Source organism: Urocitellus parryii, chromosome Y (genome assembly GCF_045843805.1).
Source record: "Urocitellus parryii isolate mUroPar1 chromosome Y, mUroPar1.hap1, whole genome shotgun sequence".
In the NCBI taxonomy this organism is placed as follows: Eukaryota; Metazoa; Chordata; class Mammalia; order Rodentia; family Sciuridae; genus Urocitellus; species Urocitellus parryii.
The window spans coordinates 9,661,167-9,680,036 of NC_135548.1; the positions used below are offsets into that span (position 1 = coordinate 9,661,167).

The 18,870-nt window shown below is 47.9% G+C and overlaps 2 protein-coding genes across 2 annotated transcripts in view; both read left to right on the forward strand.

Moving 5' to 3' along the window:
• Window positions 1–7,459, forward strand: part of LOC144251158 (ribosome quality control complex subunit TCF25-like) — a 38,470-nt gene extending 31,011 nt beyond the window's left edge. The window contains 1 exon segment of the mRNA XM_077794248.1: window positions 7,382–7,459. Coding sequence (XP_077650374.1) covers window positions 7,382–7,459 — 78 coding nt within the window.
• A 5,170-nt stretch (window positions 7,460–12,629) lies between these two features.
• LOC144251159 (interleukin-36 beta-like) lies at window positions 12,630–16,584 on the forward strand. Its single transcript, XM_077794249.1, has 5 exons — window positions 12,630–12,789; window positions 13,253–13,330; window positions 13,580–13,609; window positions 15,327–15,466; window positions 16,375–16,584. The coding sequence occupies exons 1-5, from the start codon at window positions 12,630–12,632 to the stop codon at window positions 16,582–16,584; spliced, it is 618 nt and encodes a 205-aa protein (XP_077650375.1).
• Window positions 16,585–18,870: the final 2,286 nt, after the last annotated feature.

The window sequence follows — 18,870 nt, forward strand, 5'->3', positions numbered from 1 at the left end:
TCTAACAGGACAATGGAAAGGTCCGGACCCAGTAATAGTCTGGAGTCGGGGCTCCGTCTGTGTTTTTCCACAGGAGGAACAGCAACCAATTTGGATTCCAGAGAGATTAACTAAAACAATTTCTACAGGAAAAGAAGATGATTTGACTCAAATCCATAACAGCTGATATCCAGAGTTCCAGCCTGGCTATTCTTACATCTGCGACAGTGATTTACCACGGTGCCTTTTTCAATATCTATTTCATTATTTGCATTTTTCCCACATCATAAAGTTCTATTTTATTTTATTTTACCTTATTTTTTGAGCTCATACAAACCTAGGTTAATGTTTTTCTGATCAGTTTTATTTTTTGACTGTGTTTTATTTTTTTAACTGTAAAGTTTTTAAACATTGCAATGGAGATTTCACCTAGCTATAACTACAAGGCCTTTATTTACTATTGTCTTATATGTTCTATGTTATGTATGCACTGTTTTGTGTTGTATGTCTGTATGTGTGTATGTCCATATTTCATTTATAAGGAGCGATCATGTATAAATAGTTACAAAAATTCAAAAAAAAATTAAGTCACGTGACTTATATGGTTTAATTTACATTAGGTAAACAGCTGTTATAAATTTTGCTTTTAAAAGTGGTTAACAGATCTGTTTGTTTACTTTCACCTTTCCTTTTCATTATATTTCATAATTCTGTTCAGGATAATGTCTCTTTAGCAACATGGCCATAATTCCCATCTCCATCCCAGTGCCGGTGAAGACTAAGATAAAACCAAACTACAACTTTTATGATAGCTATCACAGTAAACTGTATAAACTGATACATCAATCAATATAACTCAATAAGACTGCTCAATCAAGGACTTAATTTACTTTGGGAGGAAATGGACATATTGATAGACTCCTCCACTTTGAACTGCTCAATCAAGGACTTAATTTACTTTGGGAGGAAATGGACATATTGATAGACTCCTCCACCTTGAACTGCTTACACAACTTGCCTGGACTATGTATCACCTGTATGCATTGTGCTCAATTTGTTGATACAGCGAACTGGTAGTGCTAAATACCTTAGCCGATGTGTCACCAGTGTTTCCAAAGGAGCCGTCAATTGGCTTGGTGTCGTGGCAATTCTGCGTCTTTCTCCCTTCTGCTAGTGATGGTCTAAATTTGGGGGCCAAAAGAGGTGAGGCAAGAACCTCACCCCCCCACTGGCACCAAGGTTAAATTTGGGGGCCAACAGAGGTGAGGCAAGAACCTCACCCCCCCCACTGGTGCTTAGGCCTATCCACAAGCATGGCTATGCTGGACCGGTAGTCAGTGACGGGTTGATCTGGTTACAGTGGATTCAACCTAAGACAGGAAACTGACGTGTAAAGGTCAGTTCTCCCATGACGGGTAAGAACCATATGTGAATTGGACAACCTAACAGGCACGGTCCCTAGCCACATTTGCCTGTTGTTTAATTAAACAGAAGGGGGCAGATGCTAGGAGCCACAGCAAAAATATTGATACAGGCACCTTTGGGTTAGTGACTGCCAGCCAGCCATTCAGATTATGATTATGTTAAGTTACATTCATATGGTAATTGTCTCCTGCTGTTTACCTGGGCCCGTTTCGGGACTCAGGTTACTCATGTCACTCTCGTAATGGGAGAGTTCCCATTGGTTGGGAAAGGATGGTAGGAGGATGTTCCGGGGGAAGTGGAGCCCCCCCGGCTCAGGTAGAACACACGTGGTGGACCCACTTGTTAGGGGACGCACATGGCCTCTCACAAAATAAAACTTTGTCTCAGTTTGACTGGCATGTGTTTTTGTGCCCAACCGGTTTGCAAGATTGCAAGCCGGCATACACTGACAGCCCAGCAGGGAAGCGCTCAGCAGGGGTGCGGCAGGCAGTGCTCGGCAATAGCAGCGGCAGGAGCGGAGCTCAGCTAGCCCGCTCGACCCGGGGCCAAGCAGCCTGCAGCAATGAGTGACATCCATTTGCCATATAGTTAAAGGCCACAAACCACGAGGATTTACTCCCACAGAAGGGGGATGATGTAAAATGATACAATTAGGACAATCCAATACAATCTGCCAAGCATCAGCACGGGAGATAGTAAAGCGCTTCTGAAGTGCTCGTGCATTAATTTGAAATTTACTATGAAAGTTTCCAGCTTGATCTAAGGAGGAAACAGGGAACATCCAAGAAGTACGAGTAGCAAGATCAGCTTGGGCATTGCCAGGAGAAAGAGCACCCGGTAAACCTGTGTGGGCTCGAATATGCAAGGGGTAAAAACAGGCGGAGTGATTCCAAATCAATGTTTGAAGATGGAGAAAAAGGGAAGACATTACTCCTGATGTGTGTATGGGACCCACTGCTTCCAACACCTTTAAAGCTTGAACTACATAAACAGAATCTGAGATTAAATTAAAAGGAAACGGACATTGTTCAAATACTTTTATGACAATTTGCAGCTCCACCCATTGTGGATTGCCAGGAGCAAACTGATGTTGGATAGGAGGTTGATCATTTACCACATAGGCTCCAACACCAGTTTTAGATCCGTCTGTAAAGATATTTGCAGCTCCTGGGATAGGCGTAGAAGAAGTGATTTTAGGGAAAATGATAGGTTGTTCTTTAACAAATGAAATAAGAGGGTTTTAAGGATAGTGATTATCTATTTCTCCTAGAAAAGAGCATCGTAATATAGCCCAATTATCCAGGTTAGCACACAAAACTTGAATTTGTTGACACGTATAAGGGACAATCACAGACGTAGGAGGAAAACTAAAAAATTGTATACTTTGTTGTATCCCTACTATAGCTAAAGAAGCAACTGCATCAGGATAATACTCAAGGGATTTTCCAGGGGATATACGTGGATGTTTCCACAACAAAGGACCATCTTGCCACAAAACTCCAGTAGTTTGCCGTACAGTGGCGAGCACACATAATTGAAGAGGCTTATCCTTTTGAAGCCTGCAAAGGCTACCATGTTGTATAGCCTCTTCCACTTTAAGCAACGCTGACCTGGCTTCCTCAGTAAGATGATGAGGGGAAGTAAGATCTGAATCACCTTTAAGAAATTCATACAAGGGTTTTAATTCAACATTGGGAATATGCAAGTAGCCCCTAATACAATTTATGTCACCCAATAATTTTTGAAAGTCATTTAACGTATGTAAATTATCAGTCCTAAGAGTTACCTTTTGGGGTGTAATAGTTTCACAAGAGATACTAGCACCAAGATAATCAATAGAGTCTCCTGTCTGTACTTTATCAGGTGAAATAAGCAAATCCTTTAATTGTAGTAAATGTACTAAATCAGTGTAAGCCGCCTCCAACATACATTTGGTTTTGGCTGCCAGCAATATATCATCCATATAATGTATACACTTTGTTATTAGGACATTCTCGTTTAAAATGTCCTTCTTGACTGCACTTAAAACACTTTCCAGCAACAGGGCTGGACTTACGAGAGAGTAGAAGAACAGCAGCAGCAAGGCCTGCATTAGTTAACGGCCCACCTATTTCTCTACAGACTTTCATCCAAGCCTCTATACCTTTATTTTTATAGGGAGTAATAGCTGCCTTACATTCTTTAGTACATTGCTCAAAAACAAGTTGCTTAATCAAAGGCGTGGCTCTATCGGGATCACCAAAGATTTTTCCCGCAGCATCCACCATCCTAGCAACAAAGTCTGAGAAAGGTTCTGTAGGGCCCTGTATAATTTTAGTCAGATTGCCAGACACTTTTCCTCTATTTGGGAGTGACTTCCATGCACGGATACAAATGTTATTAATCTGTTCATATACTTCAGGAGGATATCCCGTTTGTTGATTGGCAAACCTGCCCTGCCCCCAAAGCATATCTTTATCCCAGGCGGGGCGTCCCGCTGCATGATTTTGGGCAGCCTGCTCTACTGCGCCCTCTAGCATAAATGCTCTCCAGTCCAAATATTTGCCTGGGGAGACACAAGCGCGCACCAGACTAGCCCAATCTGAGGGGGTCATGCAAAATCTGGTAAGCCCCTCTACCTGAGTAAGAGTGAAAGCAGCATCTACACCATAAGTGCAAACAGATTCTGCCAAGGTTTTAATTATTTTAAAATCTAAAGGCTCATGGTATCTTCCCCTATTAGCGTCCTGAAAAACCGGGTATGCTAGTCCCATGTCTGTATTAACTGTTCTCCAAACTTGTGTATGAAAAGTTCTCCTGGAGCTTTGGACTCCCCTCACATATGGGGGCGGTGCAACAGGCACTGCATCTTCTTCTAAATTCTCAACCTCCTCTTCAGAATTAGATTTATCAAAATTAGATTTATCCCCCTTCTCACAGTAGGCTTTCATGCTTTGTGTCTCCCTTTTTTTTCTTTTTCATTTTTATCTTACATAGTTGCTATAACAATATATCAAGGTCCTCAGAACTCTCTGAGCCGCTTGTGTCCTCGGGTGTTTTTAGTTCTGTCAAGTCTGGATAGAGCCTTCTCCTATTTTTATTTTCAGGCTCTTTTGCCTTTTCACTACTCTTACTCCCTGCCTCTTTGCTATGTGACCCCTCAGATTTTTCCTCATGTAGTTGTTCAAGAACAGCCTGACCCTCACCCACAGCTTCCTGGCATTTACCATCTGCTATACATCCTCTAACCAACTTCCAAATTGGTATAACGCCACCCTCTAAAGTACCTTGCTCATAAGCGAAATCCAGATCTCTCCCTAATTTATCCCAGCTAGGAATCGTAAGACTCCCCGAAAAAGCAAACCAAGGAGCCGCTATATCAGCTTCTCTTAAAACATCTGCAAAGTGCTCTGCTTTACCTTAAGTCCTTTTGAACGTAGCAACCCATCCAGGGCCAACAAAATTGGGCTTGAAGAGGTAGTGCCCATAATGTTTTCAAAGCTATAAAGAAAGTGAAAGTACAAAAGCCCCGCTCTCTCTTTATCTACAGAGGAGCGTCCCGTTCTATTAGTTCCCCGCTCTCTCTTTATCTACAGAGGAGCACCCCGCTATTTGCTTGCAGATTCCCACTTACCTGGGAAACTTACTGGTGCACCACCCTGGCTGCTGAAAGTTCTGAATCCCGGGTTAGAGGAATATTCCTCCCCGTACGGGCCACCAGTTGTTGCTTCCCTCTCCAGCAAGGGAAACACGACACAGGATTCTTCTCTCAGCAGTTTATTCAGGACCCTTGAAGCATGATGAGAAAACAGGAAAAAGCTCGAGTGGTCGGTCTGCCCTAGCTTAAGTACCCAGCCCCGCCAATGAACTAGCACCACGTGGAAAAGTCTAATAGGTACAGCGAAGCGGAAGCAGGCCAGAGCCCAGCCCCACAGCCTTACAAGGAGTTGTTTACCTCTAACAACTCTAACCGCTAAAGAAGCAGAAGCAGGAAACCAGCGCCATTTTCAGGGTGCGGTCGCCAGCTCCCAACAATTACCACCATCACCATCACCACCATCATCATTTTCACCATCAGCCACATTACCACTATCTTCACCATCATCTTCATCACCACCACCTTCATCACCACCACCTTCATCACCACCACCTTCATCACCATCTTCATCACCACCACCATCATCACCACCATCATCCTCATCACCACCATCACCACCATCATCACTACCATCTGCATCACCACCATCATCACCACCATCTTCATCACCACCATCATCACCACCATCTTCATTTCCACCATCATCACCACCATCTTCATCACCACCATCATCACCACCACCACTATAATCACCACCATCTTCATCACCACCATCATCACCACCATTTTCATTTCCACCATCATCACCACCACCATCTTCATCACCACCACCATCATCACCACCACCATCATCACCACCATCTTCATCACCACCAACATCACCACCATCTTCATGACCTGGGAAGTTTATTTCACCACTCTGATTTGAAGATTTGACCCACTCGTTTCCGATTCCCTGTGAAGAGGACAGTAACAGCCCGGCCCCTGGGGTGTCATGAGGCCTGCATGAGGCGAGGCTGTGCCAAGCCAGCTCAGTCACCCATGTGCATTGTGCTCTGTGCCTTCAGCAGTCCCTGCCTCCCTCCCCCTCCTGGGTACAGTGAGCGCCAAGTGCACAGTGGCGGAAGCCCACGGCAGCTCAAGACCCAGTGCTTTGTCACATGTGCCTGTGCCTCATCCCCAGAGAGGGAAAATGCCAGACTCCATTGCTGCAGGGTTTGCTGTGGGGTCTTAGTGTCTAACGAGGACAGTTAACTTCTGCTACACATTCACTGTGTCAAAATAAGTGTTGCTTTCGTCCGCTCTTGTTGTGACATCAGTCCCACGAGATCAGTACAATTTATATTCCTATTTAAACTGACTGAGGCCAAGGAGGCTTGGAGAGGGTGAGCAACTCCTGAGAGACCACAGAACCAGCAGGAGGTGAACTCTGGCAGTTGAGTCCAGGCCAGGTAACCCCAGTCCCTCTGTGAAACACAAAGGGCATCTTGCTTACAGATGCAAGGAATGAGGGCGGAGCTAGAGCAGGGACCTCCCTGCAAGACTCTCTTTCCATGAAGGACCAAGGGGCCACTGGAAGAGAGCTGGCCCAGTGTGGGGACTCCTCACTCACTGGGGTGACCTCGATAGCACAGAGTACCCAGGAGGGCCTCGCTGGGCACCAGAGATGGTGGCCATGTGCAGAATACCTCTGGGAGCCAGCCGCAGAAGTGGGCCTCCAGTTACAGCCACATCACAGGGTGACCCTGGGGTCCACAGAGAGGGTCAGGGCCACCTTGGCTACTAAGATATTTGAGGACCACAGAATGCCATGAGGTCAGAGAGGTTGGGCTAGGGCAGGGCACTGTGGCCGGTGCTGGGCAGGGGCCCCGCTTTGCTGCCCTTGTTTGTCTCCACCTTGTTGTGTTGTTCTGTGGCACCTTTCAGCACCTGGGTGGGGGCAGGGATGGGGGTGGAGACTGGGGGAGTAGAGATGGCCAGCTCTGCAAGGAGAGTGGGTGGCAACCAGGAGGCAGGTGGGGCCCCATGCATGTCACACCCACAGGCAGTTTCTCTTGACTGAGTTACCAGGGGCAGGTCCAGAGCCACCAGCAACCTCCTTACCTGAGATCCAGGTGAGGACCTCCAGAGCCTGCCCAGGTGCCTGCCTCATCTGAACCTCAAGGCTCCAGAGCCTGACCCCCCTCCCCTGGGGTGTGTGGGTGGCCACTGATGGAGGGGACGAACATGACATTGGAAATAAGTCCAAATGAGAGAGAGCCAAGGGTCAAGAGGGTGAGGGCTGGCTCTGCTGGCCGCTGGGGCACCATCAAGGCACCAGCAGGGACCACGTGGGAAGGCAGTCCCCGCCGCCTGGACCAGAGGACACACAGGCTTCCCATGTCTCCACTCCCTCCACAGGTATCTGGCCAGCTCGTCCAGCGAGCTGATGCAGTTGCAGACAAGCCTGGGCACCACAGCTGCTCCCAGAGGACCTAGGGGGCTCCGCTTCCCTAGGCTCCATCTGGGGGGCATGGCACCAAGGGGATCACCCTCTTTCAAAAGTGCCTCAAAAACGGGATTGTTGTTGTAAATGAGGTTCATCTCTTTATTACACAGGTCTCTGTACATCTGTCTTTTTTGATAGATTTTTAGTTATGATTTTTATTTACAGGGAAATATACATAAGATGCAAGTTACCATTTTAACCACGTTTATGTGAACTACTCAGGGGTGTCATTCAGACCATTGAGCAATCCCCACCAGCCCTCGCAGGAACGCTTTCCACCTTGCAAAACTGAAACTCTGTGCTTAGTAAACAATGACTTCCACTGCCCCCGCCAGGCCCTGGCCACCACCCTCCTTCCCATCTCCATGACTTTGACTCGCCTGGGTATCAAGTGGAACCTCACAGCACGCATCCTGATTTGTGGCTGGCTTATTTCACTTAATGTTCTTGGGTTGTGGTTTATATCCGGACTCCAATTCCTTTCCAAGGGTGAGTAATATTCCCATGTATATATATATGATCCATTTTCTCCATCCTTTCACCAGTCAATGAACACTCTGGGGTTGCTTCCACCCTCTCATGACGGAGAATAATGCAGCTATAGCCTGTGGGTATGCAAGCAACTTTTCAGGTCTCTGTGTTTAATTCTTTCTAGTGTACGCCCACAGGTGGACGTGCTGGGTCATGTGGGACTTCTCTTGCTGTTGCCACTGGGGTGTTGTCATTGAGCCCCAGGTGCTCACATCATTGTCCAGCTCTTCTGTCCTCTACCTTCTGGAGACCTGAGTCTGCCTACTTCTCTATCAGTTATAGAGGAAAGAGTATTGAACACACCAGCAAAAATTGGAGATGTGTCTACTCCTCCTGATGGTGCCACCTATTTGGGGCACCAGGTATTTGGAAGCTCTGTTTTGGGGAGTACATGCATAGAAGATCCTTTATGTATTTTTGGCCCCTTTATCATTAGGAATGTTCCTCTTCATTCCTGCTAGTCTTCCTGGTCTCTAAATCTGCTTTGGCTGTCATCCATGCAACTCCAGCTGTCTTCTGTTTAGGGTTTAAATGGGACATCTTTCTCCACCTCCTTACCTTTAAACTATCATCGTCTTTAGAACTACATAATTAGATATTGTATGATCAGATCTTGTGTTTTTTAATCCAATCTGGAAAGCACAGTCTTTTAACTGGTGCTTTTACATCATTTACATGTAAGTGATGATATGGTTAGATTATTATCTATCATTCTACTGCTTTCTATTTATTCCATGTGTTCTGTATTTCTTTATCTTCTTCTTCCTTCTCCCGAGTTAAAATATTTTTATTCTACTTTACCTATTACATTGTCTTATTATTTATACCTTTAAATAATTTTTTGCTTACCCTAGGGCTTGCATGTCCTTAATGAATAAGACTAACTTCCAATAACACAACACCACCTTATGGTAAAATAAGGTGCACAACAGTATGTTTCCAATTCCTCCTTCTCACCCTTTGTGATATGGTTGTGACTATCCCTAAAGCTAAGGATAAAAACTTTTCAAAGAATTAGACAGAACAATACCTGTTCCCACTGCTGGTCTGGAAAGACTCATAATTCACAAGGCCTTCACAAAGACTCATAATTCAGAAGGACCTGCTTAAGCAATGGAAAGTAGCTAGGTCCAGATCAAATGCTTCTGTGGTTCTACCTTTCTCCCTGATCTCAGTATCATGCTCCAAAGGATCAAAACCTTTCCAAGTACCTCAGTTGCACCAAAGTATAAAGATGGGGTTCATTCATAGTGATATATAAACACTCAGCACCCTTGGGGAAATGGCTAAATTGGGGCTGGGGCAGGAAGCACATCAGAGTGGCCTATGACACTTGTCATGACAGAAAGTAAAGAAATACCTTAAAAAAGTAAAAAGGAAGAAATATGCACTGACGAGGTAGCTCGAAGGCAGGCAGGAACTAGATGAAAAACTTCAAGGCCCAAATCAGAGCAATCTGGGAGAACTGGGGGGTGCTGTGGGGACAAAGCAGGGGAGGAAGAGGGGCTGAGTGTGGGAGGTGGGCGTGGGATCCTGTGGGTGCCAAGAGCCACACCAGAGCTACTACACTGGGTACAAAGTGGAGCCACCAGGGGTTCTGAGCAGGGAGGGTGTGACTGTGTCCATGTCTCTGATCTGGGTCACTGCTTGGTGGACACTTAATTCCAGGGAGGTAAGAAAGACACAGGGTTACCATTTGGGGTTATTGCAACGCTCCAAGGAAGAGAGGTAATGGGGGAGTTCAGAGAGTAGATGCTTGACTACTCATGGAGAGTTGTATGACAGCAAATTTTGGTACACAGGGTGATACTGGTGTTGAGAATCAGGTCCCAGACTCGCTCCCCAGTGTTGAAGATTGAACACCCAAGAAACACCGAGGCAAGAGCAAGAGGTTTTATTTAAAGGTAGAGAGAGAAAGACACAGACTCCTCCGCAGAGGGGGGGTCCGAAGCTGGTGCCAGAGGGAGTGGGGGTGTACTGACCTTTTTATAGATTATTTTAGATTCCCTTTGTTCTCATGTGCACTCCTCCCATCCTGCCTGGGTGACCCAAAGGTGGAGTAATCCAAGGGCTGAACGACCACCCAGGGGTACAGGCAGGAAGGGAACCACCCAGGGACTACTCATAACAGCTCCTTGCAGGGAGGAACAATTCACTGGAGGCAGGTAGCCTTGGCAACAGGTGGAGGAGGGAAGTGCTCTGGAAGTATTAGCATTTTAATTTCCTCTAGATTTAGCCCGCATTGCATCTTCCTGACCCAATCCCTCTTTATATACACTAACTGTCCTTTTGTCTCCCTAGCCTCATAAGGAATAGAATTTTTTTCATGTTTCGGGCTGAGCAGCAATATTATGTTTCAGGGGTGATGAGTTCCTTGCATTGCCCCCACTGAGGCTGCAGCTGATTGTTGATTCAGAGTTAAGGAATCGCCAACCTTCAAGACCACTCCTGCCGTGTCAGAGCTGGGGCCTTCCAGGAAACTGAGGCAATGCAAAGACCACCCGCCCTTCAACCACGATTCATGGGACCAAGTCAGAAAGATTTCAGACAGGCATGAGCTTATGGAAGGGATTAGAAGAGGGAAGGAGGATATCTCAAGGGGGAAAGTGGGTCCTCTCAGAGAGGAGAGGGACAACCTGCCTCTCCTGCTCTTCAGTTCTATTAGTGATCCCAGAGAATTTTCCAGAAAGTTCTGCCCAGGTCCACCTCCTGACATCTGACCGATGACAGGTGACATCAGACTTTTCAAGTCCCCACTGCATTAATTCTAGATCCCCTCTGCCCATGCTGACCAGTTCTAATTGGATTTTTAATCATTTTTACGGATTTCATGGTTAGGAGGAGCTGTCCTTATCGCCCAGGATCTGGTCCATGAAAAGGGTCTTAAAAAATCTTTCCCTTCTTGGGCTCCTCTTATCAAAGTTATTTCCTGCCTGCATTTCCTGACTGATAATGGGTAATTTGCTGAGGAATGTGGCATACCCTCCCCACTTAAGCCAGGAAGGGCTATAGGTAAATTGCTTTTTGGCAAAGAAAGCATGTGGGGGTCATGACAGTGGGGTGGTTTTATAGAATTTCTCTCTTACCCTTGTATTCCCACCATCCTCATCTGTCTGTCCCCTGACACAACCACGTGAGCCTCCTCCCCTGGACACATAGCAGGTCCTCAGTATCCAAAGCTAAATACAGGACCACCTTTTTCTCAGCTAGCACAGTAAGCAGAGGACCAAGACCTCGAGGAAGCGCGTCATGTAGTGCCTAAGGACCCAGAGACTGGCTTCCACCGTGCTAGGTGTCTCTGGCCGTGTGACTTGGGTAAGTGTTTTCATCTCTCCGGGCCTCTGTTTTCTTATATAAGAAATAAAGATTAATGGCCCCTAAGGGTTATTAAGAGGATTAAAAGATTAACCAGTAAAGCTCTTAACACTCAGTAACAGCATAAGCTTCTGATATTTCTACAAGTGTGGCATATTTGGTGTGTAAATCCCCTGAGCAGAGGCTGTGATTTGCCACGTTGGATGTGACCTCACGCCACTAGTGAATCAAGGGGGCCGCACCCCTGCCTCCAAGGCTGTCTAGAAAGTTGCTCTCCTCCCTCCATCCAGCATCCAGCCCCCGCCTGTCTCCTCGCTCTTGTTTCCTGGTGTCTCTTCTGCTCATATTTCTCAAGGAGCCCAGACCTGACACACCCATGTTGCTTCCCAGCCACTCATCCAAAGCCTCTCAGGACCTCTGTGCCAGCCCAGCTCCCTGACCAAAGTGGGACACCCGGGACCAGAAGGTAAGACTCCCTCCTTGCTCAGTAGAAAGCCTGGAGGTCCTGACCCGGCTTCCTCTGGCCTTAAACACAGCTGGAGCCGTGACTTTGAATCCAGGATCAAGAATACCTCTGGGCAAAAGCAACTTCTGCTGCTCAGAAGCCAGGTGTGGGGAACCTTCTCTCACTGCTTTGGCTATCTGGAGATGCCCCCAGGCCCAGGATGCTGGAGGACCTGGTGCCATGTTTAAGAGCGTGGTTGCTGATTTGCTTGTTCACTGTGTAGGGGTAACTGTGGAGTCAGGCCCTGAGGATCTCGAGGCAGGGAACGTTGAGAACAACTGGTTCTCATTTTGAAGAGTCTGTGATCCTCAGGGAACTGTCCTGGGGCCCTAACCAGAAGCAGATGTCCCTTGAGAGTCAAAATACCTAATGTGGCCGTGGATGGCCACAGGCAGGATCCTTAGAGATTCCTCCTTGAGAAAGAGCAGAGGAAGGTGGGGGACAAGAGGCTTGCTGGCTGCCAGTCACTCAGGAGGGTTCATCTTAAACATAGCAGAGGAGGCTGCTCAGCAGCTGAGGGAGGCCTGGGCTGAAGACAAGACATGCTCTCTTCCCTCCTCTCGACAGAGGGTCTCGCTGCACAGAAGATGTCCGGGTGATGTTCTGGACCCTCCTAACCCTCCCATGTGTGATGACAGAGTCCCCAGGCATTGCAGCCTGGGCAATCAAGGTTGGCCCAGCCACCAAGGGAATGGAGCTTCCATTCAGGGTCTGCTGGCCTCAAAATATGCTCCTTTCAAATATGTATGTGAGAAGCTCTCTCTAAATAATTTTGACCACGTTCCAGGTGCTGAAGAAGAAGCGGCGACATGTCTTCCTCCTCTCCTGCTCGCCTTGAGCAGCCACAGACTGGCAGCTTTCCACCACCTCACACGCCCGTCCCCAACACCAGCAGCTCCAAAGACCCCATGTTCACCCCGGAGCATAAGTGGAGAGCCAGAAACCACCCAGCCCCACCAGAGATAGGGTGCAAGGACCCTGAGTCATTGGCTCAGCTGTAAATGTACCTACTCGACTAAAATCTCAGAAATCTACAGTAGAAAAATCTCTTTTCTTACTGTCTCTGTTCCTAATTGCTTGTTTATTTTAACCAAGAGGGTAAAAGGGGAAAGAAACCAATGTAATGATGACCAATTAAGTAGTTTTTGTTTTTATAACTACCCAGAGACTTTATCCATCAAGAAAAAATAATCCGAGAAAAAAAGGGGGCGGGGGCAAATCTTTAAAATCTCTTGGCCCCATGAATGTGCTGAGATCCTTTCTGATGCTTTGACCCACAAACAGGTCCCTCCTCATTTCCCTTTTCTTTCTCCCTCTTCTCACAACACTCAGCCTGTCTCGAGAGACCAGAAGCCAGTATTATCAGGGTGCAGCTGGGGTCCCAAGGTTTGCAATAACAGTGCCTGTGTTCTGTGATTCTGTCTTCCGGCAGTTCAGGATATGCCCGTATTCTACACCATTCTTGACTCCCAACTGATGGTGTGGGTCCTGAGTGGAGATGTTTTTTTTTGTTTGTTTTTTTTTTAAGAGAGAGAAAGGAGACAGAGAGAGAGAGAGAGAGAGAGAGAGAGAGAGAGAGAGAGAGAGAGAGAGAGAGAGAGAAAGAGAGAATTTTGATATTTATTTTTTAGTTTTCGGCAGACACAACATCTTTGTTGGTATGTGGTGCTGAGGATCGAACCCAGCGCCCCGCGCATGCCAGGAGAGAGCGCGCTACCACTTGAGCCACATCCCCAGCCCAGTGGAGATGTTTTAATAGCAGCTCCTTCAAGCAACAACGTGCAGCCTGGTAAGTGACATCAGAATCCACAGTTGCTCTGGCCTGGGCCAGGAACACCAGTTCCATGAAGTGGGCTCTGGTCCTCACCAACTTCTGGGCACCAGTCCAACGTCCAGAGGAATGGCAGGAAAGAGCAAGATGGTCACCTTCTGTAAAAGGAAACCCATAACTAGAAGCAGGGGTGTAGAGATTGGCAGCTTTCTTACCTGAAGAATCCACCTTCAGTTTACTGGGGGACTGTCCTTTCAGGTATGGCTGACCTTGGAGTTTCTCTCCTCTAAATTCCAGCCATCACTCCCTCTGTCAAGCTTCCCCATCTTTCCAATACACACTTCTCTAATTTGGCATCTTCTCCTCTAATAATGGGGGCATGTTCCCTCCTTCCACCCAAAGCCAGCTCCTCTCGGCTTCTTTCCCTTTCTGCAGGACTTCTGCGTTGGATGGAGTCCCTCTCTCAGCGGGTACCCCACCTGTGTCCCCTGCGTCATCTCTACTGCTGACAGACACACTCCAGTCTTAACACCTACTCTTGACCCTCGCTGTCTCTTCCTGTTGCTATTCCATTGCCCTGTGTCCTTCAGAGGCCGATTTCCCTGGAGAGTTGCCCACATAGCTTCCTTTTCACAGCAAAACTATCTGACTTCTACACTGCTCTCTTCTCCCCCCTAAGGTCCCTCTTTCCAAGTGCACCTTCAAATGCCAATCCCAAGGGCACCCTTCTCAGCTGTCCTCTGTAGAGCAGTGCCGGTTACTCTCCACACTCCACCTTCTTCTTTTGTAAGAACGCTCCTGGTCCTCAGGTCCACTGGCTCCTCTTCTGGGTTCATCTTTATGACTCAACTTTCTCCCCGAAACCTCCAAATCATGGGGTTCTTCAGGGTCCCCTCTGCAACCCTGCAAGCCCTGTGAAGGGGTGGGGAGCAGGTCCTGTGGTTGGGTACATGGCTTCTCCTCTCTTCACCTGACATTTGTGCTCCTGGCACACATCTCTCTGAACGATCTTCTCTGGCCTCTCGAACTTCACATGCCCTGGGGTGGAACTTCGGAGACCTGGCTTCTCTAAACGGAAGACGGCCCCCACTAGGGGCACTGCCCCCTGCTCTACTGGCTTGGGCCAGGAACACAGAAGGCATCTGGATGCCTGACCCCCCTCACACCTTATCCATCCACCAGCGAGACCACTGAGTCTGTATTTCTAAGTCAGTATCATCTCAGGCCCTCTCCCCAACTCTCCTTCCCACTTCATTCATGGAACCTCCAATCCATTCTCCACAGAGCCTCAGGAGGGACCTTATGTGTGGAACTGAGCAGAAAGGACTTTCCTTTCCCTGTGAGCCCTTCTTTCAAGCCCCGATTTCTCTCTCTTCACTTAGTGGCCTTCCCTGAACTTTAAGGAGCATTCTTAGAAATCCCACCCAACATTTCCACTTCTGGCTCAAGGTTCACAGCCTAAGTGTGTGGCCACATTTATCTGCCAGAGGGGTAGGAAATCTTATTTTTTATTTGGGGAAGCTCTGTGCCCTGGTGAACAATTAGGGTTCTGATATTCAGGAATAAAAAGGAAATGAGTTTCAGAAAAGCGACAAAGGGACCTGCCATGGCTAATGGGAGGAGTCATGTGGGGAAGTCCCTGACAGTCCCTGTTAGCCTCTTGAGTGTCAGGCCAGAGGCCCAGACTCCCCTCTGCTGGAGGCCTGACCCTTCTCCGTTCTTCCTGTGTTTCCAGTCACTCTCACCTTGATAGCCTGCAGGGACACAGCATTACACGATGAAGAGAAAGGCAACCTGGTTTTCCTGGGAATCAAGGGCAAAGACCTCAGCTTCTGCTGTGCGGAAGTTGAGGGCCAGCCCACGCTGCAGCTGAAGGTGAGTTGTGCAGTCGATGAGGGAAGCATAGCAAGTGGGCTTTTATCTTAACAGGTGACCGTGAAACAATCTTCCTGCAATCCTGGGTTGTCTCACTCAAGGAAGGAAATCTAACCTGGCTGGTCCCCACGTCCATCAGTGGTGCCATTGCGGGGGGGGGGTACCACACTCGGGTCCAGGCACAGCATGGCTCCTCGGAAAGCCAGAGGATGCACACGGAGATGTTCCTGAAAAGACAGGGGACGTGGCTTCTCTATTCTCTGTCCTGATTTGCTACCCCCTAGAAGCCCCCAAGGGAATGGGAGGCTCCCACTTCAACAGACTATCACATTGACAAGTGGAGGGAGAGGGTTCATCTGGATTTCTGACAGTGTTTGTTTATATCCATGTACCCAAAGGAAGATCAGTAGGTACAAAGCTGAGCCTCTGCTCATGATGGGAAGTGTAATGTCTGAATCCACAGGGAGGTTGGGACTCCAAAGAGTGCCAGGGTCTGCAGATGAAGATACCCTGGGAGCTTCAGGGAAGAGAGCATGCCCATCCCTGTTACAGAGAAGACAGCACCTGTGTTGCAGAGCCAGGCTCCTGGAACCTGCTAGGTCCATGCCCTGACAGCCTGGTCCTACCCGACACCCCGGTGCAGGGAACTGACCCTGGGGAGCTCTATCACTGAGCCACATCCCCAGCCCTTTTTTAAATTTTTTGTTTTGAGACAGGGTTTCACTAAGTTGCTGAGGCTGGGCTCAAACCTGCATTCCTCCTTCCTGGGCCTCCTAAGTTACTAGGATGATAGGCCACCACGCCCTGTGTCCCTAGCCTCCAACCCTCCCTGCTGTGCACAGAGGGCTGAGTTAGCTTAGCTCCCCACTGCAGTCCTCCTCACTAATGAGCCTCTTTCTCACCCCCAGGAGGTCAGTATCATGGAACTGTACAGGGAGAACAAAGCTCGGACGCCATTTCTCGTCTTCCACAGCCTGGAGGGCTCCACCTCTGTCTTTCAGTCCGCCTCCCACCCTGGCTGGTTCATAGCCACGTCCTCCACAGCCAAGCAGCCCGTGACGCTCACCCAGGAGAGGGGCCTCGCTAACACAAACTTTTATTTAGGTCGTGAGAATTAAGTGCAGCCTGGTCGGAGGGTGACAGATTTCAGGATATACAATCAAGCTGTCAGAGAATCCTTCTGCTTGAAAATACAGTGCCATCTCACCAGGTCACCATCCCCTACGAGGTCATCCTCAATTCAGCCTATCCGTGGCCCACCTCATTCTGTCCCCCCTCAAACCTCTGCCCCTCTGGACATCCACTTTTTCCCCATGTCCCTCGCCTGAGCACCATCCCCACAGGAAACCTCAGAGTCACTTTTTATTCTTTCTTGGTCTTGACCCACTGTCCACTCAGCTGCCACATCCAGCTAAGTCAACCCCACATGCTTCTCACGTGACACCCTCCACCCTCTTCCTTCTGCCAATCATGGCCCATCGATAAATGCCATCAGTAAATCCCATCAATAAAAGAATGCCATGTGATGATTTGGGGCATGTTTATTTAATACATCATATAATATAAACATTCTGTTTATGCTATAAGTGTTGTCATAATATTAACATTACATCATATAGACATTTAATATAAACATACTATTCATATAACATGTTTACATTATAAACATTATGTTATAATATAAACATCATAATGTTTATAATCTCAAAAGATAAATTGAAAGGATGAGATGAATACATATCTTGATAAGCATGATGGATTCATAATCTAATTGGTTAATCATTCAATACACAGTATATAGTTTGGCAATGATTAATTATTAACCATGATGAGATTAAATTAATCCACATTTCAGATAATCATTCATATCAGTTAGAATTTCTTCCTGGCAACTTCTCAGAGCTAATCGCACTGTCTTTTTTTTTTTTTTTTTTTCTTTCTAAAGCAGTTAGAAATAGAAGAACATATTAATATTTCCTTATTATCTCCTGGAATTACAGTGGTCTTTTTCAATTCACAGCTTCTCTTGAGGGATAGTTTCAAGCCCGTTGTTCATTTTGTGAGGCTCCTGCAGGTACAGCCTGCACATTCTCTACTGAAGCACATTTAGGGTGCCGTGTTATAGAACACGCAGCACACGGACATCCGTCAGCATCACAAACCCTCCTCCCTCAGAAGGCCAAGCCCTCTCTGCACAGGACGTGCAGAGGTATCGGGTCTTGTGACATATGCCCACTGCTGAATTCAGTGCCCCAGCCAGGCAAGCTGGGTCCCCTACCCTGTCTTCTGGCATCACCTCCTGTTGCTTCCCTGCCCGGAGCTGTCCCAGAGACTTCGGATCCCCCCTCATGTCCTGTTAGCCTCCCTTTTGATGTGAAAAGATTGGCTCTTCCAGCATTTCATGGCAGCCCCACTGAGCAGCTCTCCCTGAGCCAGGGCTCCTGGGACACCTGGGGAGGACACTGGCAGGAATCTGCCTGGCACTCACACAGGCATAAACCTAGAAGTGGAAGGGACCAGAGGGACCTCTTGACCCACGGGGGTGGGAGCAGCTGTCCTCCCCACCAGGACAGTCCTGAGTGGCGCGGCAGGGCTGGACTTGAGACCCACCCCTGCAGAGGCTTCCCCCATTTCCTGCTCAACTCCCAGGCCCCTCTCTGGGTCCCTGGACTCACTTTTGGTCACCCTGCATACAAACCCTTGTCTCAGGCTCTGCTTTCTGGTGAGACTGATTCTATCAAAGCCAGACCTCTCTGCTCGCCACCCCCATGTTGCACACCTCACCTCTGTGCCCCTGTGTGTGCCTGGAACACATCTGCAGCCCATCTGCCACCGTGTACCCCACCTCCCCTAGCTTCTCATAGCCCAAATCTGCTTGCAGGGCTTAGAGGCCTCTCACCTTCCCCATGTCACTTTCTTTTGTTTTAAATCACATTTTTGCCTTTTCATGGGACAATTTCTTTCCTTAGACTTTGTGCCATTCTTGCCTCGGAATAACAGTTTCCACTACTACTGAAACAAACGAATCCTCCTTACGTGCCGTGATGTCTGTGATAGCATCTACCCCCTGATAGGGAAGCATGTCAGGCAGGATCCTGAACTGTAAAAGCAGAAGCAGCCATCGGCTTCGAGGAACATCTGAGGGACTGAGATTCCCTCAAAGAACATGCAGTGGGGAAACACAGAGAGGTTCTTGGGGCTTGCCTCTTCTGTTCCTCCTCCTTTCCCCCACGCCAGTGTGACCCAGGGACTGTGAGGTGGCTGGGACATCTACTTGGGTGTGCTGCAGAAAAGAAGCACAGCCCAGAGCATCCCCCAAGGTTGCCAGCCAGTGTCCACCGCCTGCCTCTCAGAGGGCTCAGCACAAGAGAGTGTGCACTTTTCCCAACCGCCGCCCCCACGCA

Excerpts from the sequence above, each read along its gene's own strand:
- LOC144251159 (XM_077794249.1), top strand. The coding sequence starts at position 12,630 with ATGTCTTCCTCCTCTCCTGCTCGCCTTGAGCAGCCACAGACTGGCAGC. Across the intron at positions 13,331-13,579 it reads GAGTGGAGATGTTTTTTTTT|CAGCTCCTTCAAGCAACAAC; the intron begins GTTTGTTTTTTT and ends ATGTTTTAATAG. Across the intron at positions 13,610-15,326 it reads AAGCAACAACGTGCAGCCTG|TCACTCTCACCTTGATAGCC; the intron begins GTAAGTGACATC and ends CTGTGTTTCCAG.